The following is a 24,678-nucleotide window of genomic DNA, read 5'->3' as shown; positions in this document are numbered from 1 at the left end:
AACTCCTCAGTTCTTGTCTCTCGTGATCAAAGAATGAAAGCAAGAGACAGCTATGAAGGCACAAGCAGCAAAATTTATTAAAGTGAAAGTTCACTCTTTAAAGGGTTACGAGTGGGCACACATCTGAGTGAACTGTGGCTCTGGGGTTTCTGTGTCATTCCATTTTCTCCCATCTGGCTTCTCCTCCTTCAGGATGTTGTCTCTTTCACTTTTTTTTTTACCTTAAATTGTTGGGCCCTGATGTGTTGTGGTGCCCAAAGCCTGCTGGGGAGGGGGCATGGGAAATTGGGTCACCTATGCTAACATGGAAAGACTGTTTATATAGCTGTTTTTTATGTTGGCCCTTGGTAAAAAGCACAGTGTTCTAAATGGATTCACAAATAAAGCTTAGAGAAACCTGAAGTCAGGTGGTCAGAATATACCTCAGACTGGGTGTTTGATGATATTAGAAAATAGTTGTGATTGTGATATTGTGGTAATGTAGAAGAATGTCCTTATTCTTAGGAAATGCATCTTGAATTATTTTGAGATAAAATGTCATGTCTGCAAATTTTTTTGGTCAGCCTAAAAGGCAAAATTATTAATTGTTAAATTTAGACATACAGGTATTTAGTATACTATCCATTCAACTTTTACATAAATTTGAAATTTTTCATAATAAAACTTGTGTTGCTAAGGGGAAAAGGTGTCTTAGATAAGTGGTTCCAAAACTCTAGTTCATGGACCAATTGCTTTAGAACTTTGGAGCTTATGTTTCTTACTATTTGCTTTTCATCAAATATTAGAGGAAGGAGTGTCCTTGATCTTGCTTCACTCTACGTATTTCTTTTCAAAATTGAAAATCTAGCTTGGTTATGTAGGTTAAAACCAAAAATTCCTCCTGGAGTAGTTTTAAGATGTAAATATGAAGTTTTTAGCCTGTATTTGGCACATAAAGGGTACTGAATAAATGGTAGTTAATAAGAAGGAGAAGAACAGTGAATGGTGAAAATAGTGCCATAATTGACACAGATATAGTTTCAGGTTTTAATCTAGTCAAAATCTTAAATATTTTTGTTTTTTCTCTTCTGAGATCAAGTGTAGTCTGATGTAGCCTTTGAAATGTTAATGGGTTGGAGTACTAAAAATAGGTCATTAGTAATAAGAAATTTATCTAGTTATATCTGCAACTTTTCCATTTATTCCTTGACCCTCCAAAAGCTCTCCTCTTGATGGACCTACATTTTTTGTGCCCAGTACTGTTATGCAGTTCCATCAACTACTCTGTTTTTATACAGCAATATTGGAACCTGTTTTGGGTCATTCTGCTGATGGCTTATCTAGGAATAATTGTCAGTGACTAGTTTTATTCCAACTTCAAAACTCAGTTGCTAATGATATATTGGCAGGTATAGTTTTGATCTTTAAGAGGTGTCAACTTCTCAAAGATATGAACTTGGTCCTGTTCACTTTTAAATTCCAGGTGTCTGGCACCGAGTCAATAAATAAATGAATGAATGAATGTCTCTCATCTCCTCTCCCTCATTTCTCTCCCTCCCTTTTCTGTCTGGCATGCAGTAAAACTTTTAGTATTGTATTATATGAAAGGAGAGTCTCATATTTACTCTGAGTTAAAAAGCAAATTAAACTTAGAATCAGAAAGCATCAAGGGAGTGGAATGTATTTATCATCTTACCAAATAAAAAGAAAATTGCTTTTATCTGCATGTACCTCTTGATTTATTTTTGTACATACTTACTATAATTAGATTTTGATAGAAAGATCTCTTACTGGTCTTCTAGATGGTTTCAATTTGCTTCTCATATTTCTTTCTCTTTTTCAAATTTTCCTGCTTATGTAATCTAAGAAATAGACATATAGATGTCAGAAACTCATATAAGTTACCTAGAAGGGGAATTAGGACAATTAGGACAGTTTAGTAACTAAGAAAATATTTTAATTTTATGGAAAAAACTGTGTGTAGCTTTATTATGTTTGTTTGAATCATAGTGTACTAGGAAAGGAGTAACTTAACTGCCTTAATCCCCAACATGATATACTGTAAACCTAGTTTTTCCAATTATAGTATACCTGTATTTCTGCTTCCCAGTGTATACCCAATATGCCACCAGAATTATGTGTGCTCCCCCCCTCAAAAAAAAAACCAAAACAAAACTATAAACTATATAGCTTCTTTCCTGCCAGGCCACTCTTCAGTAATTCAATTTCTTATTTGCTATCCAGGATATATACATTGACTCAATAAATTGTTTCTGTGAAGGGGACCCACACCTTTTTAACCTGCTAATTAAAAAAAATGTCAGCGTGTGTATTTTCCCATAAAGGTAATATGGCAGGCCCTGAATTAGTGTTATGCAAAAATGTAGCATATAAGTTAGACCTTCCTGTTATAATACCCATTAAATTAGTTAAGCATGAAAACATACGTACACAAAATACCCTTATCTACCAAGAAAATAAGATGCTTGTTAGCTGCATATTAGCTTTTCCCCTTTTCTCACTTGATAATTGAGCTAAATCCTTTTCAGAAATCTAAATTGTCTTTAAGTATCAGTGCTTCACTTGTCCATTTGTACTCTGCATACTCCTCAAACCTTCTACATGCTTACACACACACACAGGTATCACTATTTCATTTTGAATGAATAGGCAGCGTTGTCAAAAATCACTTCAGGAGCCCATCTTCAAATCATTCGTATAATATGGACCTAGGTTTTTCATTCAGTCTGTACAAGTTAGGCAATGGTTTTGTCTTTGTCAACAATGTTAATATTTTGGGTTTATCTTTCAGTGAGGACTTAGTAGTGGCGAATTACAACATAGCTTTAAATTTCTTTGTGTTTAATTTTGTTTTTGTTTTTGTTGCTTTAGTGTTTCATTTTACTAATTCTGTAGAGGGAAAACTAAAACCTAGAGAAATGCAAATACATTATAATGAAATTATGGTGCTGGCTACAATTTTATAATAAATAATACTAAGATCAGTTTTAGGATGCTTTGGATCGTGATAATGAGGTTGAAAAAGATTGGCTTATAAAATTGACACTTAACATTCATGAATGTCAAGAATAATTTAAAGATTAGAAATAAAGGTGAAATTTTAAAATGTTAATTGACAACAGGCTATATTTAAAATCTTTTTTTATTTCAGGAAATTATGGGGATATGAACATTTTGGTTACATGTTATGACTGTCACATCCCAACCATGATTTGAAACATGCCCTTCCCCCCTACAGTGCTCACTGTGTCCATTAGTTGTGAGTTTACCCACCCCCAGCCCCTCTATCCCCAAAGAATATTACTACTATGGGAGCACCTTAGTGCTGATTAGTCTGTGCCAGTTTGATGATGCGTACATGTGGTGCTTATTCTTCCATTCTTTTGATACCTCACTTCGGAGGATAGGCTCAAGCTCTATCCAGGAGAATATAAGAGGTGCTAAAATCGTCATCACTTGTTATAATTGAGTAGTATTCCATTATGTACATATACCATATTTTATTAATATATTAATAAATATATATTAATAAATATATATTATTAATCCACTCACATATTGACGGACACTGGGTTGTTTCCACATCCTTGATATAGTGAATTGTGCTGCCATAAACGTTCGAGTGCAGATGTCTTTATTAGAGAATGACTTCTGTTCCTTTGGGTAGATGCCTAATAGTGGTATTGCTGGATCAAATGGTAGTTCTATTTGTAGGTCTTTGAGGTATCTCCAAATTCTTTTCCATAGAGTTTGCACTAATTTGCAGTCACACCAGCACTGTAATAGTGTTCCTATCTCTCAACATCCTCAACAGCATTTGTTGCTTTGGTGTTTTTTATGCAGGCCAATCTTACTAGAGCAGCAAATGCTCATTGTGGTTTTGATTTGCATTTCTCTAATGATTAGAGATGTTGAACATTTTTTTATATGTTGCTGGCCATTTCTCTCTTCTTTTGAAAAGTTTCTGTTCATGTCCTTTGCCCATTTATTGATGGGGTTGTTCGATTTTTTTCTTGTTGACTCTTTTGAGTTCTAGGTAGATTCTTGTTATCTGTCCTTTATCAAATGTGTAGAAAGCAAATATTTTCTCCCATTCTGTAGGTTGTCTATTTGCTCTAAAATGTCCGTGCTACCTAAAGTGATCTACAGAATTAATGCAATCCCCATCAAATTACCAGCATCATTCTTTACAGATTTAGAAACAATAATTCTGTGCTTTGTATGGAACCAGAGAAGACCTCGCATAGCCAAAGCAATCTTAAGCAAAAAGAACAAACTGGGAGGTGTCAGTCTACTAGACTTCAAGCTGTATTATAAGGCTATAGTAACTAAAACAGCATGATATTGGCACAAGGATAGAGACATAGACCATTGGAACAGGACTGAGAATCCAGAGATGAAACCATCTGCATATTGTCATCTAATCTTTGACAAAGCAGACAAAAGTATACACTGGGGGAAAGAATCCCTTTTCAATAAAGGGTGCTGGGAAAACTGAATAGCTACATGCAGAATAATCTGGAAACTGGATCCCCACCTCTCACCTCTTACAAAAATCAATTCTAGATGGATAACAGACTTAAACCTAAGGCATGAAATCTTAAGAATTCTAGAAGAAAATGTAGGGAAGACTCTTTCAGACATTGGCCTAGGTAAGGAATTTATGAAGAAGACCCCCAAAGCAATCATAGCAGCTACAAAAATAAATAAATGGAGACCTCATCAAATTAAAAAGCTTCTGCACAGCCAAGGAAACTATTTAAAATCTTTGTGTATGTAAAAAGAAAACAATTCAGAACCATGTGCAAGTTAAATATTTTTCAAATTAGAAACTAAATTGTGACAGTATAATCTTAACCTTTTTGCATTTTACTAATTTCTTTTTTTAATTTTAGTTTCAGTCTGATGGGAGCAAACAAGAAGATAAAGAGAAAACGGTAAGAGACTAGAAAAATTCAATAAATTTGATGTTTAAGTATAGCATAAATTTTACTGTGAATAAGCTTTAATCACCTGTGTGAATAACTATACTGTAGATGCTGAATATGGTTTTTGGCAGCTCATACAAAGTTACTTTTTAAGATTAACATCCTTTTTTGTGAGGATTAACATGTTGAGAAAGTCCCTCATTTCCTTGCTATCCCCTTCTTTTCCTCACCCCATTTGCTATCTTAGATGGAGAAACACAAATAAGCATTGCATTAAGGACAGAGATGCGGTGGGTAATTAAATATTGTGTATTATGAGGTTAAGAAATGATATTTTCCCCAAGGCTATCATAAGTTTATTGTAGGGATGGATTAATATGGACCTCTTATTGAAATAATTTTTCCTTCTTTCTTCTTAGGAAGTTATCCTTAGCTGTTTACTTAGCATTACTGACCAGGTACTACTTCCATCTCTTTCTTTGATGGACTGCAATGCTTGTATGTCAGAGGAACTATGGGGAATGTTTAAAACATTTCCATATCAGCATAGGTAAATATATATTATTTTCATGTTTTTAACTACTAGTAATTCTGGTGTATTAACCCCCAAGTGTTTAACTTTTTCTAATTCTTCATCTCATCATTTTTTAAGATACCGTCTGTACGGCCAGTGGAAGAATGAAACTTATAACAGTCACCCACTTTTAGTAAAAGTTAAAGCTCAAACAATAGACAGAGCCAAATATATCATGAAGTAAGTTTTAATTTATTTTTTCCTATTTATCTAAATTATGTCTGGATCTATTTTACTTCCTTTCAGTTAACTTATGTCTGAGTCTAAATTTTGAGAAAGCCTGTGGATATTTGCTAATGGTATAGCTGATGATATACTACAGGTAGAATGATTATCAATGGTTTTAGCTCATTTTGACTACCAAGTTAATGTTTTCACAGGTGTCATGTTCACATAGGTATAAAATCTAATAAAAATACTCTAAGACAGCCTGCTATGGCCTTTGCTCAATTTGCGTAACACATTTAACGGTTTGTGCAAGGTGGTCAGAGTTCTAGGAATTTCCTCTGCTGCAAGTTATCATAATAAAGATTTTTTTTTTTTTGAGACAGAGTCTCACTTTGTTGCCCAGGCTAGAGTGAGTGCCATGGCATCAGCCTCGCTCACAGCAACCTCAAACTCCTGGGCTTAAGCAATCCTTCTGCCTCAGCCTCCCGAGTAGCTGGTACTACAGGCATGCGCCACCATGCCCGGCTAAGTTTTTCTATACATATTAGTTGGCCAATTAGTTTTCTTTCTATTTATAGTAGAGACAGGGTCTCGCTCTTGCTCAGGCTGGTTTCGAACTCCTGACCTCGAGCAATCCACCCACCTCGGCCTCCCAGAGTGCTAGGATTACAGGTGTGAGCCACCGCCCCGGCCCATAATAAAGATTTTTTTTTTTTTTGAGACAGAGTCTCGCTTTGTTGCCCAGGCTAGAGTGAGTGCCATGGCGTCAGCCTAGCTCACAGCAACCTCAAACTCCTAGGCTCAAGCAATCCTTCTGCCTCAGCCTCCCAAGTAGCTGGGACTACAGGCATGCGCCACCATGCCCGGCTAATTTTTTATATATATATCAGTTGGCCAATTAATTTCTTTGTATTTATAGTAGAGACGGGGTCTCGCTCTTGCTCAGGCTGGTTTTGAACTCCTGACCTTGAGCAATCCGCCCGCCTCAGCCTCCCAAGAGCTAGGATTACAGGCGTGAGCCACCGCGCCCGGCAAGATTTTAATCTGTTAGGAAGCTATAATGAAATTATGCAAAACTACCCATAGGGAGTCAACTTTTGAGAAATTTCTTTCTCTCTTTTTCATTTGTGTGCTTTTATTTGCACATCATTCAAAACTTCAGAGTGATGTTAGTTCTTTGTGGTGGACTATTTGGAATTTAATTATGAAAAGTATACACTTCAGATTAGTATCAGTTTAGATACTATAATACACTGCTGTATTGCAAGCGTTTTCAACAAGTTTACTGTCGATTGCCATTCCTTTTATAAATTAATGGCAGTGGTATGGTTAATCAAAAGTAGTACATATTCTAGTTTAGCCAGATTTAACAGTATGAGATAATATAGTCTTTGCCCAATGATATTGTTTCTGGTCACAGTTTATTGGGAAAACAGGCGTGGACATAATCATAATTTGGTTTAATAGGTGCTGTTATACAGTAGGTATAAAGTAAATGATTTTGCTCAGGAGGATAGGCAAAAGAGTGAATGATTTTACCTGGGAAATTATGGGAGCAGATGATAATAGATCTGGTCCACCTGAAAGTGTTCCTTGTCTTAAGAGTTCTCCAGATGTAATTTCTAGCTTAACAACAACAGCTAATATTTGTGGAGCCATTACTATATGTGTCAGGCACTAAACTAAGTACTTTACATTGATTATTTAATGATATGTTAAATATTATGAAATCCCTTGAATCAGCCTCTACCACCAGTACCTTAGTTATTTTTCTGGATTATTACAGTGATTTGCATGTTCTCTTACTTAAAAATCCTTTGGTGACTGACCTTTCCTTGCAGGTGTATGTTAAACTTTATGGCATGGTGATGTAAGCAATAGACCTTTCTTATCTGTCCTTTTCTACGTCCAGCCTCATTTCCTCCCAATTCTACCTCCAGCTGCATTGAACCTACTTATCTTTCCCTAAGTGTACCATGGTCTCCTTAGCTTTTCTTCCTTTGCGTATATTTTTTGTTTCATGTTTGTACAGGAAGGAAACATGTTTCATGTTTCCTTTACCTCCCTTTCCCCTCTCTATCTGGTGACCTCATCCTTAGAGAGTAGCTCCAGCGTTACCTCTGTGAGGCCTTCCCTAACACAAACTGCCAAACACAATTGATCCCTTATTTGTGCCACCACTATCCCATATGGATATAATGCTATCAGCACCTCTTGGTACATTGCTATGATTGTTTTTCTTTTTAATTATCTAATTTTTTGTATAGTGTATACATTTACATGGTTTAAATTTTACTAAATAAGGTATATAGGAAAAAGTCTTGGGCTGGGTGTGGTAGCTCACGCCTGTAACCCCGGTGCTTTGAAGAGACCACAGTGGGAGGATTGCTTGAGGCCAGGTATTTAAGACCAGCCTGTACTGGTCTTTGGTGAGACCTCCTCTCTATGGGGAAAAAAAAAAATCTCTTACCTCATCTCCCATCTACTCAACTCTGTCAGCCCCCAGAAAAAATGTAACCACTGTTGAAACAATCCTTCCAGATATTTATTTATATATATATATATATATATATATATATATAAATAAGCCAATATAAATATGTTATTCCCGCATTTACATTAATATTATTGGTAGCATGTAATAAGGATTGTTCTGAAATTTGATTATTTTTCATCCTAGTATGTATGCATTTATTTATATTTATCTATTTATTTAATTTTTTTTTGAGATAGAGTCTCACTCTGTTGCCCAGGCTAGAGTGCCGTGGTGTCAGCCTAGCTCACAGCAACCTCAAACTCCTGGGCTCAAGCAATCCTTCTGCCTCAGCCTCCCGAGTAGCTGGGACTGCAGGCATGCGCCACCATGCCCTGCTAATTTTTTTCTATATATATTTTTAGGTGGTCAATTAATTTCTTTCTATTTTTAGTGGAGACAGGGTCTTGCTCTTGCTCGGGCTAGTTTCGAACTCCTGAGCTCCAATGATCCGTTTGCCTTGGCCTCCCAGAGTGCTAGGATTATGGATGTGAGCTACAGCGCCCAGCCCATCCTAGTATTTATACACTTAATCCTAGCCAAAAGGCTGAGAAGTGATTATGCTTATATTTTGAATGCTTAGCACTTTGCCTGTCATTGTAGGTATAAACATGAATGAATGAATAAACAAAAAATTTACCATAGAACAATTAAGTGCGGGATTGTAAATATACTTGGATTTTTGTTATATTTGTAAGCTATAGCTATTTCATCAGGCTTGAACAATATGATTTTGTTGTTTTAATTTTTACATTGAGAATGGATGTATTAATTTATTGCTTGTAGAATTTCACAAGTTTTGAATACTGTTTAAAACATGAGCTTGCTATAGTGCATTCAATAATTAATTCTACAAATGCTCATTGTGTTCCATATGCCAGATACCATGGTAGCTTGAGGGGAAGACATAATAGTCAAGAAAATATTTCTTTAATTTTTGTTTGTTTTTCCCTCCAGGGTGATGGAGGCAGAAGGGAATGGAATAAAACACACAGAGGGGTTAGCCTTAGCAAGTGGAGGGGGGGGCACCTGAAATAGGATTAAGTTTGAAGGTGGAACAGAATACTGTATAGCCAAAGTTTAAAAGAAATGGTCTCTCTTTTCTGTGAAACAAAACATAAGAAAACAAACTGGGCCATGGAGAATGGGAAAGGGAACCAGTTTATGATGATTGATGGGGTCAGTTTTGTTATAAGAAGCTTCTTAAGATAATTATAGCAAGTTTGTCACTTGGAGAGTGGCCCCATTCCCTGAGTTATAAACTGAGTTCATAATTTACTTCATTATGTTTTCATTCTAAAACACTTCCTTCCTGTAACTTGTAACCTTTTCAAGTTTCTAGATTTATTTATTTATTTATTTATTTATTTATTTTTGAAACGGAGTCTCACTTTGTTGCCCAGGCTAGAGTGAGTGCCATGGTGTCAGCCTGGCTCACGGCAACCTCAAACTCCTGGGCTCAAGTGATCCTTCTGCCTCAGCCTCCTGAGTAGCTGACACTATAGGCATGTGCCACCATGCCTGGCTAATTTTTTCTATATATATATTAGTTGGCCAATTAATTTCTTTCTATTTATAGTAGAGACGGGATCTCACTCCCACTCAGGCTGGTCTCAAACTCCTGAGCTCATACGATCCGCCCGCCTTGGCCTCCCAGAGAGCTAAGATTACAGGTGTGAGCCACTGCGCCCAGCCTCTAGATTTATTTTGTAATAATTGCATCAGACTAGTTTAAGATTCTGTGTAATTATTTTGGACTGTGAGAATTTCATAGATATAAATTTGCAGAATCGTGAAAGAATGAGAAGGAAAAATAGGAAGAAAAAGAATAGAATTTAGTTTTTTAAAAGATGTTTATCTTGAATATGAGAAGCTTTCATATTCAGGAGGATAGCATTAGCCATTACTCTGTTAGGGTAACTGAGCCAGATGGCCTGAGGCATTTCATTACATCACATCAAATTTGATATATTAATCCCTAAATTGATAGATGAGTTCTTCTAAATCTAAAATAATTATGATTCTTTGTAAGAAGAGTTTTATGTACTTGTTGAGTATCTAAAGAGTTTTAATGATTATTAGACTATTACTATAAGGTAGAAATGTGTATTTTATAAATGTTAAGCATTTAACATAAAATCTCAATACTCTCTGGGAGAATCCCTAACCAGAGTATCCCATGCCCTGTCATAAAGTATATGATGAATGTCATTGTTTACATGGATCTGTTTTGGACATTTGGAAAAGAATTGCATCCCCACGCCCAATGATGTTACAAAGCTATCAATGTTATGAGGAATGTTACTTAAGATGATACTTGCCACCTTTTTCTCCCCTTGTAGGCGCCTAACCAAGGAAAATGTGAAGCCTTCTGGAAGACAAATTGGGAAATTGAGCCACAGCAATCCAACCATTTTGTTTGATTATGTATGTTTCGAGGCTAATATTAATTTTAAAGGATTTTCTTTTTTGTTTTTAAATCAAGTGGAAATATAATGATGTTAGGAAATGAAACATTGTTAGGTTATGCTACAAACTGAATTATTACACAGTATGTTTAACACTGATTTACTTTTCTTGTTCTCTGTAACAGTAATACACATTTTGATTTCTACTTGTTTTTAGTATTTAGAAACATTTGAATTATAATTTATTGTGATTCAGATATGACACTATTTCATATTTAGAAAGAGATTTCTAAAACACTTTTGACATGAGATTAGCCTCTGTCATGTGAAAATCCAAGTTTAGACTTCCTGGAATTATTTCCTAATTGGAAAATGTAGCCTAAAAAATACTCTCTAAGGCAATGATAGAATAGTAGGTTTTATATAAATATGAAATGATAGGAAACCACTTTAATTATAAGCATTATTTTTTCTTTTGAAAAGTAAGAAGTATAGCCATTACTTAGTTGGTGCAGGAGTCCTCTTTTGATTACTTAATACCATATGTTCTTTGTTGCTGTCTTCCAGATCTTGTCACAAATACAGAAGTATGATAACTTAATAACACCTGTAGTAGATTCATTGAAATACCTCACTTCATTGAATTATGATGTCTTGGCATGTATCCTTTCAAGCGAAGTAATACATAGATTTCACATTTCATAAATCTTAATGGTAAACGTTTTATTTTCATTCTAAGTTCCTTTAGTAACCATCTGAGGTTGATTCAGGTGGCTGCTCTGAAGTTTGGCCAGTCAGCAGTGTGAGAGTGAGTGAGTATGCATGTTTGTGTGTCTTTGTATTGTATAAAGGGAGAGATGTTAGGTTTACCAAACATCTTGATGTAGGTGGAATCTTCCTTGCTTGCTGAAAGATGGAAAAGAGGCTAAAGAAGAAAAGTTGGCACCACAGTGTATTTTTCAATAATTTTTAATAACTTGAAGCAAACTTATTTTTTTCAAGACATGTCATTTTTTGTTGTAAGGGTTTTTGTTAGAGATGTTATGACTAAACATTTTTTCTTAATGTATGAAAGATTGTATCATTGAAGCTTTAGCCAATCCAGAAAAGGAGAGAATGAAACATGATGACACAACCATCTCAAGCTGGCTTCAGAGTAAGTGTTTTTATTTTTCCAAATTACTGAAATTACTGTCTGTGGTAATTGCCATGTTAGACATTCTGTTACTAACTATGCTTAGAGACTTTTAATAGCCTATTTGTTAAGAGTTTATGAGACTATCTAGGCACTCAGCTTGTTCTACAGGGTGATCAAGTCACTTGGCTAGGTAAGAAGGTTCATATTACTCATTTTCCTGATTCAAAAGACTATGATAGAATTTGGATAAGCATTACTGGGGAGGCGAAAATCCTCTTCTCCTTAAGTAATGTCATTTTGGAGGAGTTGGTCTTGAGAGAATTAGTCTCACTTCTTCCCATTCCATCCTGAGGTTCTAGGCATCTTAAAAGAACAAAAACTTGAATGTGTAGCAAAAAAAATCTAGGCACATTTCTTATTATTTCTTCTGTCTTTGGTTTCTAGCAATTAGTTCTTTTTCTTTCAACCCATTATATCTTTCAGCCTATTGTAACTGAATCTTATGTGACTCCCCATTTGTCCTTTAAAGTCTGAAATCTTTTATAAGTCATATAAGTAAATTCTTTTGAAATAAGGTCCTTAATCACCATTTTAGCCTCATCTCTCCCCCCCCCCAATCTTCTGAGTTCCATTAGTACTGAACTACTTGCACTTTCCATGGTCCTTTGGCACATGCTATTTTCTCTACGTGGAATACCCTTCCAAGTTATCTCTCCCACTCCATGTTCTATTTATTCATTAGATTTCACTTCCTTTGGAAAGCTTTCACTACTCACAAGTCTGAATTAGGTGCTCCTCTTTTATACTCCCATAGAACCTTTTACTCATCATAGTTATTTCAGTTTACTTTTTGTATCCTTCACTAGTCTAAGCTCTGTGAGGGCAGGACCTGTATTTTGTCTGTTATCATTTAAGTGCTTAACAAATAATTGTGGAATAAACTATAGAGTACCTGACTTTACTAGAATCTCCTACACTAAGTATTGACTGGGGTTCCTCCCTATTCACGATATGATTAAGGACTATTGGTTAAAATTGGTCTCTTATCTGCTTCTAGGTTTGGCAATACTTTACCTATTTTCTTGCCCCCTCTACAACTAGTAGCATGTTCTTAGATAAAAAGAGATTTTTTTTTCTTGACTCAGACATCCAAGGGGTGGGCGTTTTGCTGTTTATTCAAGTTTCTGAGTCATCGCCAAGATTTCATTGTGTCCTAATGTCACAGACATCTGGAATCAGGCTGCATAGATTGAATCACTGCTCTATTTTGTACTAAGTCCATGACCATGAGCAAGTTATGAGACATATCTGTTCTGAATTTGCCTTGTCAATAGGTTTATACTAACCTAACATAGCGGCAAGGATTAAATGGGATAATCAACATAAAGCGCTCGGTATAGTGCTTGTCATATGTATGCTCAATAAATATTAGTTATTAATTATAAACCTCTGTTCAATCGCATCAGCAATACAATTACTCCAAACTTATTTTCATTTAGAAATTTAGCTAAAGAAATGACAATGTTGTGCTTTTTGTTTTATAAACTGTTTTTACTCCTTTTTTATTTCATATAGGTCTGGCTAGTTTCTGTGGTGCAGTTTTTCGTAAATATCCAATTGATCTTGCTGGTCTTCTTCAATATGTGGCCAATCAGCTAAAGGCGGGCAAAAGGTATTCATAGCAAATTATACATAAATGAAATTCAGTAATTAGAGTACTTCTGATGGTCTTAGGGTATTGAGATTGCTGTTATCCTGAAAGACTACTTGTTGATTGTAGGCTCAAGTAGAATAGTTGCTCCCTTATATGATAACTTAGTACATAAAGAGACTTTTTTTTTCAAGAATAAATGTAATATTTGGCTATATGTTAACTCACTAAAAAGACACTTTAAATTATTTTGACTACCTATTAGGCTTTTGAGTAAATGACTGATATGGTATATTGTATTTCCTCTTATGGTAAATCTTATCACACCATTGACTATGCTACTGGACAGTGATTGAGTTTTATTACATTGAGCATCTAGTAAAACATGCTTATTTAATTTGAGGGTGTATATAGTATCCTTAAAATATAATTAATTTTTGAATTTGAACTTTAGAGATACATAAGGCTTAAATACCTTTTGGACAGTGTCCTCTTTTCTTTATAAATACTGAAGCTTATTTTTTGGGGGGCTGATACTAGCGTTTAGAGTTTGAATTATGTACAAGGTATTAAACTTCACCAGCAGTAAACTGACTAGAATCAAAGAAGTGGAAATTGTTTTCAAAATCTTTTTGGTAGAAAACAAACAAACAAAAACTTACAAGCTGTTTGGTGTTCCAAACAAGTAATTCCCTAGGTAATTCTTGACAGATTCTTATTTTGACTTAGGGAAAACTTTTAAAAAATATTTGTGCTCAGGAGTTTATCAGCACATCATTTATCCTCATCTATTGGCCATTTCTATACATTTTACTCTTTTCTGTCTATAGGCCAGGGGAACATACATTATTTTTTAATCTATAACTCAGTTTTCTGTACTGTGAATACAGTTTTGTGACCATCTCATTAAAACATAGTTTAAGGAAAAATTAAAATTGTTTCATTGGTACTTGCATAGTATTTTGCATGAGGGCTCTCTTGTTTTTAAGAACTATCTTGAGGATAAGTAAGGCAAGTTGAGGGAATAAGCACTTGATAAGAATCTTAGACAGCTGTTCCTTTGTCTATTAGCTTGTTTCTTGGGTCTAACTTTACCTTTGGGAAAACATCTGTTACTTGTTTTTTATGAAAGAATGTTTTTGCTTTATCTTCATTATTTAACTAATTGAAGAAAATCTTAGAAGTCATAAGGCGTTATTTCCATTGGTAGTCCTAAACTTTGAGGATTAAAATGCATAACTATCAGCACATTACTAAAATGTGCTTAGGGCTGCCCACTAAATTGTCATCTTTGGCTCACATATCACAACTTGGAACTTCCCTTCCTCTTTTTCCTTCCTTCCCTCCCTTTCTTCCAAGTATATATGACTATTCTACATCTTTATTCCTTTTTAGTAATTGGATTGTTTAGGGAGATGGCTGTATATCATCAAAAATATATTGGCCATTCTGTATTGGAAGAGAAAAAATGCTCTGAAGGACATTATTGGGTCAGCTAATAATGAAATATGAATGGTATATTAAATTATTATTTCAATGTTAGATTTATTAAAATTGATAATGGTGCTATATTAATAGTTCTGTTCTTAGAAAATGCATTCTTAGGAATCTTAGGGGTATAAGGCCATGATATAAATAATTTATCCTCAGATGGTTAAAAAAATTGTGTATGTGTGTATGTGTGTGTAGACAGACAAAGGGGAGGAGGAGGAGGGAGGGGGAGAGGGAGGGAGGGAGAGAAAACAAATGATAAAGCAAACAGAAGTAAAAATGTTAATAGATGAAGTTGGGGTAAAGGGTATGTGGATATGTTTTGTACTATTTTTGTTTTCTGTTTTTGCATCCTATCTGTAACTTTGAAATTATTTCCAAGTAAAATTAAGTAAACATATATATACCAAATTATTTTTCAGTATAGTTCTAGGAATGCTGTTTCTTAAAAACCACTTCGGCCCCATCTCTTATATTTATATACATATAATTTAGGGATTCTCAAGATATTAATTATAATATATTGTCACTTTTATATTTGAAGTTTTAACTATAGACTGTTTCTTATTTTTTTTGGAATAGTTTTGACCTGCTTATATTGAAAGAAGTGGTACAAAAAATGGCAGGAATAGAAATTACAGAAGAAATGACAATGGAGCAACTAGAAGCCATGACTGGTGGAGAGCAGCTAAAAGCTGAGGTGAGAGTTGCTATTTTTGTTATCAACTTTTAAAATTCATAGTGTATATGCATCATCATAGGAAAGAATCCAAATAATATATAAGTACATAAAACCAAATGTCAAAGTTATACATACTTTCCTCTCACAGCCACCCCTACTTCCCTCTTATAAAATTGAAACATACACTTGAGAGGCTGAGGCAGTGAGCTATAATTGTGCCACTGCATTCCAGCAAGAGAGAGACTAGTTATTTTTTATTTATTTTATTTATTTATTTATTTTTTTTGAGACAGTCTGTCTCTGTTGCCCGGGCTAGAGTGCCGTGGCGTCAGCCTAGCTCACAGCAACCTCAAACTCCTGGGCTCAAGTGATCCTCCTGCCTCCTGAGTGGTTGGGACTACAGGCATGCACCACCATGCCCGGCTAATTTTTTTTTTCTATATATATATTTTTACTTGGCCAATTAATTTTTTTCTATTTTTAGTGAGATGAGGTCTCGCTCTTGCTCAGGCTGGTTTCGAACTCCTGACCTTGAGCCATCCTCCTGCCTCAGCCTCCCAGAGTGCTAGGATTACAGGCGTGAGCTACCACACCTGGCTGAGACTAGTTATTTTAACCTTTTTTAACACATTGACTGTCACACTAGAAAAAAATTTTTTCCTTGGGGGCCACGGTCTTTTATTATGGAAATAGAATAAAAACTTTGAAGTTATTTCCAAGTAAAATTAAGTAAATATATATATAGCAAATTATTTTTCAGTATAGTTCTAGGAATGCTGTTTCTTAAAAACCACTTCGGCCCCATCTCTTATATTTATATACATATAATTTAGCGATTCTCAGGATCCCTAAATAAAAACAAAATGATACTTTCTAATTTAATGAAAAAATTAATGAAATACAAAATTTATGACTTTTATTCATTTAATCCACTTTTTAGAATTAATTTGTCAATATTAATTGTAACAATAAGAACATCAAGATTTTCATAAACCAACTGCAGGGTTTTACCCAGGTTTTGCTTCACAAGGTCCTTTGGCTTTAGCATGAGTTAATACAACTCTCCTGGTAGTTAATATGTTAAAAACTGAAACAAAATGTAAAAGACAGTAATACATCTATAAGGAAAATAAATACCAAATCTTTTTGATCCTTGATATCCTTAGTGCTGTAAATCTTAACATAGTTGCTGTGTTGAATCTGTTCCACACTGAATAAAGAATAATCCTTTATGAGAGATTGTAAAGTGGAAAATATGCAGAAGTTTAAACACAATTGGCAGTTATCTTTAAGCCAGTGACTATAATCAGTAATAGTGCCACTAAAATAAATTTGTGAAGAAGGGGAAGGAAGGTAGAATGTAGGAGTTTTTTTTATATTAAGTATTGTAACTCAACTTTTTTCTCTTTTTCAAATCAGGTGGCATGGGTTATGTATTGTACACTAGTAAATTTGTGTCTTCTCTTGCATAGGGTGGTTATTTTGGCCAGATCAGAAACACTAAAAAATCCTCTCAAAGGTTAAAGGATGCACTATTGGATCATGATCTTGCTCTTCCTCTGTGTTTGCTTATGGCTCAGCAGAGGAATGGGGTAGTCTTTCAGGAAGGCGGAGAGAAGCATTTGAAACTTGTGGGAAAGCTCTATGACCAGGCAAGTTAAAGTGGCTTTTATGTTTATGTAGACTTTTTTAGTCCTGTTAAACAAAAACTGAGAATGTGATATAATTTGAAAAATGTCATTTTTGTGCATCTTATGAGTATGAAACAGCTCTAATGTAAAGTGAACATTCTGGAAATAGGGCCTATTTCTGTGCAAATTATGGTAATTTAAGAGATGGTTCTAGGAGATGTTATATATAAGGTTTCAATTAGGCATTCCTTCATTAAATTCCTTTAACTTCAAGCTGTTTGCTCTTATATCTTTCCTAATCTCTGTAAATCTGAAATTTCAATCACAACAGAATAGATGCTATGTCCTTTTTTTCTTTGTATTATAGTTGGTGATAAATACATTTTGTGGCTAATCATAGGTGTTGATATTTAACATTTATAAATATATAAATAGTTTTCATCTTTTAAGAACAAAGGAGTTGATTTCTATTTGCCTACACTTATTGTTTTATGTGATTTGGGTAAATATATTCTACTAAAAGTGATAAACAATAGCATGGAACTTGAGACCCAGTTGACTATTAAAGCCTTGGATTAGACAACCTATCAGGACCTTGGCATCTTTTTTGGTAATATTATGATGTGATTATGTTTGTAGATGGTCTTTAAAGTCCTTTTAAGTTATAAAATTTGGATTCTTCTTTGTTAATCAAAATATTGTTAAACTGATGTGTCTTAATCATTTTGGAAAATATTTGTTGATTTTGTAAAATTGTAGCACATCTTTTTTTTTATTTTTTTGTTTTATTTTTAAAATTTAGTGTCATGATACCCTGGTACAGTTTGGTGGGTTTTTAGCATCTAATCTAAGCACAGAAGATTATATAAAGCGAGTGCCTTCAATTGATGTGCTTTGTAATGAATTTCATACACCCCATGATGCAGCATTTTTCCTGTCTAGGCCAATGTATGCACACCATATTTCGGTAAGTACAAGTATCTTTGCTGCCATTGAGTTATGATTACAAATTATTTCTTAACTGTTTTATTTGTAAATGCATTTTAGTTTGACATAGATAATAGTTTGTCTCTTAGAGAGTTACTCTTTTGTTAATATTCAGCTCTGAGCAGCGTACAATGAATATGTCCCTTTTAAAGATAGATCTTACCGGTTCTGTAACTTTCTTGTTACTTTTCCACCAATTGTCCAGGTTGATGTCTTATGGACCCTCTAGGTCTGTAGTTCTCAAACATTAGTGTAGATGAGAACCACCAGAGAAGCATCTTAAAAACTCAAAATCCCATGTCCCGAAATTCTAATTCAGCAACTTAAAGGGAGCCTGGGAATTTTTTAAATTAAGTTTTGTTTATTTTTAAATATGCACTAGATGATTCTGATGCATATGAATCTAGGTACATCACTCTGAGAAACACTCCTGTTGACTACAGGGAGTCTTGTTTCCTCAGTGACAATATCCCTGTCAGACTTGCTATTACCCATACTGCCTTCAAAGAAAGGAAGATGAACAGAAAGGCAAAAATTCTTGCCTTCTCTATTATGTAGCTTCTAGAAAGGGTGTGTTCGTGGTTCTTGTTTTCTCTCCTCTTAAATGAAGCTATTCCAGAAAAACAAACAAACAAAAAACTGCTCAGAAGTAAACTAGAAACTTCCCCAGCATGGCATCCCAGTAGTGACTATACTGAAATTCAAGTAAGGATGTGAGGGGAGAGGAGACAGCCCTCCCTCGTCTGCCAGCTGGAATGTTCCCTGCAAAGAAGTGACCTCTAATGGCAATTTACTTTTCCTTTCCTCTCAGGGCCATGGTCAATCCTCTGGAAACTGTGGTACTTCCCTACTCTGACTGGAGCTCCAGCATATTCTTTAATTTTCTGTAGGCTTAGATTCTGGCCCTTCTGTTTATTTGTTGTTGTTTTTAAGTCTGTATTATACAAGGCTTTCACTACAGATTTTGGGGAAGGTCTTGGTCCTTTCTCTTCAACTATGATCCCTTCTTTGTTCCTAATAGGGATACAGAGCTGTGTAGTAAGTAGAGGTATGCAAAAAAGGTGCTGAGAAATTTGGAGTCTAAATTGCTCATTTAATCAGCTATCTGCTGTTAGTGTTTATATATCAGCTGCTCTAGCCTCCCACTTTCCTCTAATAGCTAACTGTTATTGATTTAATTATCACTCTATCAGCATTATAGAACAATTCCTGTGCTGTATGCTCCAGAGGGGGAAAAGGGATAAGGGAGTGGTGTTAGGCCTGGTCTTCCCTTTTACAGTCTCTCAATCCAGAGAATTATATGCTGTCTTTGTGTAGTTATGTCTTGTGTTGTCGCCCCACCCCACAGTAGATCAGTCTCAGCTATACAACAGGGGACCTGATTTCTTGAAGGACTGAGGTGGGAGAATTGCTTCATCTCAGGAATTCTGACCTGCCCTGTGCTATACTGAGAAGTGAACACACTAATCAGCGATATTGAACCCTAGCAAACAGGAACACCTGGTTGCCTGAGGTTGGCTGAACTTTTCCAGGTCAGAAAATGGAGCAGGTCATTCATACCAATAGCTACTTTTTCTCTAGCCTGTATAAAATTATTGTCTTTGTCTTTTAAGAAATCTAGAAATCTAAACAAAGAAATGGCATTTTCCTCTCAGAGTTGAGGAAGAAAATAGAGAACTGTATGGAAGTGGCTATGTAGACAAGTCAGGGATATGTCTTTTACCTGTAACACATATGCCACTCTCTGGAAAGGGAGTTCCTTGACAATTTGTTTGCACTGGATGGGCATCCAACCTGCCCTGGGAATCCTTGCTTTTGTTTCTTACGTGAAAGCCTCTCTTGAAGACCCTTCGATGAAAGAGTGGAAATGTATGAGTATTAGATGACTGCTAGGTCCCCTCCATAAATTGACTACCACCAGGCTCTCTTGAGAAAAATTGAGCCAAACACTTCTCGGATTCTTGGGCCAACAATAGACTTTTGAACAATAATCAGAAGTACAGAAGTAACTGTGGATATTAGTTATATTCTATACATTTAGTTTCCCAGGTGACTTGAGATATATGGAACTGTTATACCTCTCCATTTAACCGAAGTCTGAAAGAGCTCAGTTCATATTCTAGATATTGCCCAAATCAGGTAACTAGGCTATCTTATGCAGGTAGTGTCAGCACTATTTTATCCCATGTTTTGTTAGCACCATAGCAGTTGTCATGCTGCTCACCTAGATTCGTATTAATTACCTTCAATAAGACCTCTCTAAATTAAACAATGCATTGTTATCCCAGCTCTTATTCTCTCAGGTCTCTGATGTAATTGGGATCCCTCTCTCATAACTAATGTTTTTTTAGCTTTGTCATTTGTGTGGTCACAGTAGTTATCAGCATGTTTTCTAAAATGGGGATAACAGGAGATAAATCTTCCTACTACTAGAACGGTTGTAAGATTATCAGGTCCTGCTTGAGATACCCTCTGGAACAAAGAGAACTTGGTACACTTTCAGTCCAGGGAGGCTGGGAGTATAGCAGCACTCAGGGCACTCAGGAAGGGAGGCATGCAGGGAAGCAACTGGACTGTAAGTTGCTGAGACACTTTTGCTTACCACAGTGCAGAACTGGAAGTAGAACCTTTGTTTAGCACAAACTGAATGATTTAAGTGATTTTCTAACATAAAAAATAGCTAGTTTTAGAACCTAGTCTCTTAGGTTCATCTTAAGGATGATGCCTAACCCAATCAAGCATTTTCTGGGTGAGAACTTTTTCATCCTAAAGAGACTGAATGACATGAAGCAATAGCAAGAACTCTACCTAGTGTTCTTTTCTTTCTTTTACATTTGGCATACACATATCTATGAACTAATATGTAGTACCTCCTATTGTGCTAACAGATTTTTTTTAATACAATTAAGAGTATGGCCTTTCTTTGACTCTTTCCCAAATTAGGATAAACCAGTCAGGCCAAAGAAGCTGCAGTGTCAGTTCTCACATGCTTTAAACTTCAGTATACCACAGCCTTTGGTAGAAAATTTTATTTGGCTTAGCAGTAGGGTAATCAGCTGGTCCTAGTTTGCCTGGAACTTTGCTAGTTTTAGCATTAAAATCTTGCATCCTAGGAAACCCCTAAATCCTCAGCAAACTCAGACAGTTGGTCACCGTACTTACTAGTTTTATATTCATAGTAACTCATAACTTTTCTTCGTGTTGATCCAGCTCCTTAATTGATACATTATAACAATTGGTAGGGACTACACGTAGTGATTGATACTACATTTTGTTCTGGTTGGCTGTTACTATTAATAGTTCCCTTCTGCCCCTTAACTAATGTTAAGACCCTCTATTTGGTTCCCTTGAATATCTCAAAAGCAGGACTGGAAGCCCTACATGTTCGATTCCTGATACAGCAGTAAGTAAGAAGGAGTGTAGGGTAGGTGGGATGGATGGGGTAGGGGCACACATACCTTGTTCACTTACTCGACAGGTTGGATTCAGTAGAACCTTCTGAAAACTCCTAATCAGTGCACAGGACTAAAGATTGGAACAACCTCCAGGGATGATTTATCTTAAAATAAATGTTGTGAGTAAGAAACTAGAATTCTGTAACAGTTTTGAGATTGATAGTCTTTAGATTTTTTAAAAGGGAATATAGATTTTTAAACCGTGAAAGTCAAAGCTATAAATTGTGTTGTGTACATGTGTATGTATGTATGTATGTGTTTTTGCTTTTTATCTGCAGTCAAAGTATGATGAACTTAAAAAGTCAGAAAAGGGAAGTAAACAGCAACATAAAGTTCACAAGTACATTACATCATGTGAGTTGGTGATGGCTCCTGTCCATGAAGCAGTGGTCTCCTTACACGTTTCCAAAGTCTGGGATGACATCAGCCCTCAATTCTATGCCACATTCTGGTCGTTGACAATGTATGACCTTGCAGTTCCACACACCAGCTATGAACGAGAAGTCAATAAACTTAAAGTCCAGATGAAAGCAATTGATGACAATCAGGAAATGGTAGGTTTTTGTTCTAGTAGTTCAAGAACAATAACTTTATGGCATTAATTCAGTGTTACCCATACTTTGAAATTTTTTAGCTCAGGTTCCTTAAAGCTATGATCTTGTCGGCATATAATATTTTCTTACGTAGGCTTAATGGTAACCTCTTAATGGGTTGGCAGGGGCTTGGTGGGTGAGGTTATGATTAATCAAGGAGTATTTCAATTTGCTTTTCTACTTATGACTGTGTTAGTAACTTAAAGTGATCTGTGTAACTCTATTTGTAAGAACAGTAGGAGTTCCCAAGAGGAGAAGACTTATTGAAAAGCTGAGTCTTGAGCTGGGCAGGACTTGAAGGTAGATTAGGTTTGGAAATATGGAAGTAGATAGGTAGGTCACTCCTAGGTTCCAGCAAAGGCAGGAACTCCTCTCGGTTTTAAGGAGACCACTTTTACTGTAGTGAGTGTGCTTAGTGATAAATTTGAATAGTTAGGATGGGGCAAGATCATGTAGGGCATTGAAAGTCAGGTGGAAAAATATACTTGGTAAAATTGAAAACTGTTTTAGATTCCTGAGCAGAGAAGTAATAATGCCAAAAAAAGACTTTCAAAAGGTTATGACAGCCATATGAAGGATGCTTTTTACAGGGGAAGGGACTAGCATTAGGTTAAAGACCAGCTAGGTGGTTTTTTGGATAATTCATTGTGAGGTACCTAGGGCATGGACTATGGTGGAGGTAGTGGGAATGTCCAAGACTTGTAAATAAGTGGGATATAGGAATAAAGGAGAAGAAAGAATCAAAGATAACTCTATGCCTAAGACTAATAGTATCAGTGGTGGGAAGGTAGCCTGTCTTGATGGTATATGAAGACTTGATGACACTATTCTGGATGTGTTGAATAGAGATAAAAGCACATCCAGGTGGACTTACTGTACATCCATGTTGAAGTAATTATAAAGTATCAGCATTTATCTCTTCAAATTTTTTAATTAAAAGAAGGAAGGTAATATGCATATAGTTAGAAAAGTATCTAACTTATACTTTGTAGCCTCCAAATAAAAAGAAAAAAGAGAAGGAGCGCTGTACTGCCCTTCAGGACAAGCTTCTTGAAGAAGAAAAGAAACAGATGGAACATGTACAGAGAGTTCTACAGAGATTAAAACTGGAAAAGGACAACTGGCTTTTAGCAAGTAAGTTATTAGAATTGTTACACTCCTGCTGCTAGTAAATTACAAAAGCAAAACTTTATAACTTTGGAAATGTTGAAGTGTTTTTTTGTGTGTGTTTCAATTCAGGTGTTCACTATTTCATTCTTATTAATGTAGAATCACGTGTTCACTGAAGGAACCGATTTAGTTTGCTGGTAAAATTAATTATAACTATAATATTGGCAGCTTATCATTCAACTTTTCTGTATAAAATCATATTTCTGGAGAAATTGTAGATAGAAAAAATGTCCACAGAGTAAAAATGATAGTCTTATCCCAAGCATGACCTTTTGGTTACAAATTATAAATAGTTTGTGGTTTTATAGTAATCTCTACACTAAAGTTAATATGTTGTCATGTTTAGTGGTCTTGAGGCACTTGAGGAAGAAGTTTACCACTTAATATATTCTTCCCTTATTTTTAGAATCTACCAAAAATGAGACCATCACAAAATTTCTACAGCTGTGTATATTTCCTCGATGTATTTTTTCAGCAATTGATGCTGTGTACTGTGCTCGTTTTGTTGAATTGGTACATCAACAGAAAACTCCAAATTTTTCCACGCTTCTTTGCTATGATCGAGTAAGTTCTTTTTATTGCAACCTTTAAAAAAATTCTCACACAGAGATAGCTAAACATTTTAATCTATAGATGTATTATTGTGTGTGTTTAAAAGCATGAACTCGAGAGCCAAGTGCCTAAACTTGAATCCTAGCTCTACTACTTTCTAGCTAGATGATCTTTGGCAAGTTATTTAACCTCTCTGTACCTCAGTTTTCTTATCTGTAAAGTGGGATAATAGTACCTACATCATAAGATTGTTGTGAGCATTAAATGAGTCACTGCATATAAATAGCACTTTGAGTAGTACCTGATATGTAATAAGCACACAAGGTTAAACTGTTAACTCAGTATTTGCATTTGCATGTTGTGTCACAGTAGGTAGGACTCTCTTCTCCATTCTGAACCTTCACTCCTCAATAAAACAACAAAGACGCTTGTACCTTTGCATATATATAAAAGCAGGGAAGCTTTTTAGTATGGTCATATTCGCAGATTTTGCATCTGCCTTTTTTCTTATATTACTACAATTTATGGTTTTAAAACATCATTTATGGTACAGCATGTCAGCTGCCAATTTCTAGTTTCTATCAGCTTTGCCTCTGCTTACTGTTCCCCAACCCCAGTAATGTGGCTTAGTGTTTAAGAAGTTATTATGTAATAATAATGATAATTTGTTTCCTCTGTCATTGTAAATCAACTTTCTTTATAAAAATTCTTTTTTGG

At 35.3% G+C, this 24,678-nt stretch overlaps 1 protein-coding gene across 6 annotated transcripts in view; it reads left to right on the top strand.

The window, feature by feature from the left end:
* Nucleotides 1-24,678, top strand: part of THOC2 (THO complex subunit 2) — a 122,611-nt gene that overhangs the window by 75,203 nt on the left and 22,730 nt on the right. For all 6 annotated transcript variants that reach the window (XR_001149201.3, XM_012745650.3, XM_012745648.3 and 3 more), the window contains 13 exons: nt 4,896-4,937; nt 5,348-5,478; nt 5,581-5,682; nt 10,546-10,630; nt 11,179-11,272; nt 11,687-11,767; nt 13,325-13,421; nt 15,474-15,591; nt 17,046-17,225; nt 18,007-18,171; nt 21,925-22,200; nt 23,232-23,373; nt 23,816-23,973. Coding sequence is in view for 5 of the 6 variants with exons in the window: in XM_012745650.3 (XP_012601104.1) it covers nt 4,896-4,937; nt 5,348-5,478; nt 5,581-5,682; nt 10,546-10,630; nt 11,179-11,272; nt 11,687-11,767; nt 13,325-13,421; nt 15,474-15,591; nt 17,046-17,225; nt 18,007-18,171; nt 21,925-22,200; nt 23,232-23,373; nt 23,816-23,973 (1,671 nt within the window). In the remaining variant the exon portion in view is untranslated. The remainder of the gene's footprint in view (nt 1-4,895; nt 4,938-5,347; nt 5,479-5,580; nt 5,683-10,545; nt 10,631-11,178; nt 11,273-11,686; nt 11,768-13,324; nt 13,422-15,473; nt 15,592-17,045; nt 17,226-18,006; nt 18,172-21,924; nt 22,201-23,231; nt 23,374-23,815; nt 23,974-24,678) is intronic.

This window comes from Microcebus murinus, chromosome X, assembly GCF_040939455.1.
Source record: "Microcebus murinus isolate Inina chromosome X, M.murinus_Inina_mat1.0, whole genome shotgun sequence".
NCBI classification, from domain to species: domain Eukaryota; kingdom Metazoa; phylum Chordata; class Mammalia; order Primates; family Cheirogaleidae; genus Microcebus; species Microcebus murinus.
Note: the sequence above shows the minus strand (reverse complement) of the source record. Positions and strands in the feature narration are given on the sequence as shown.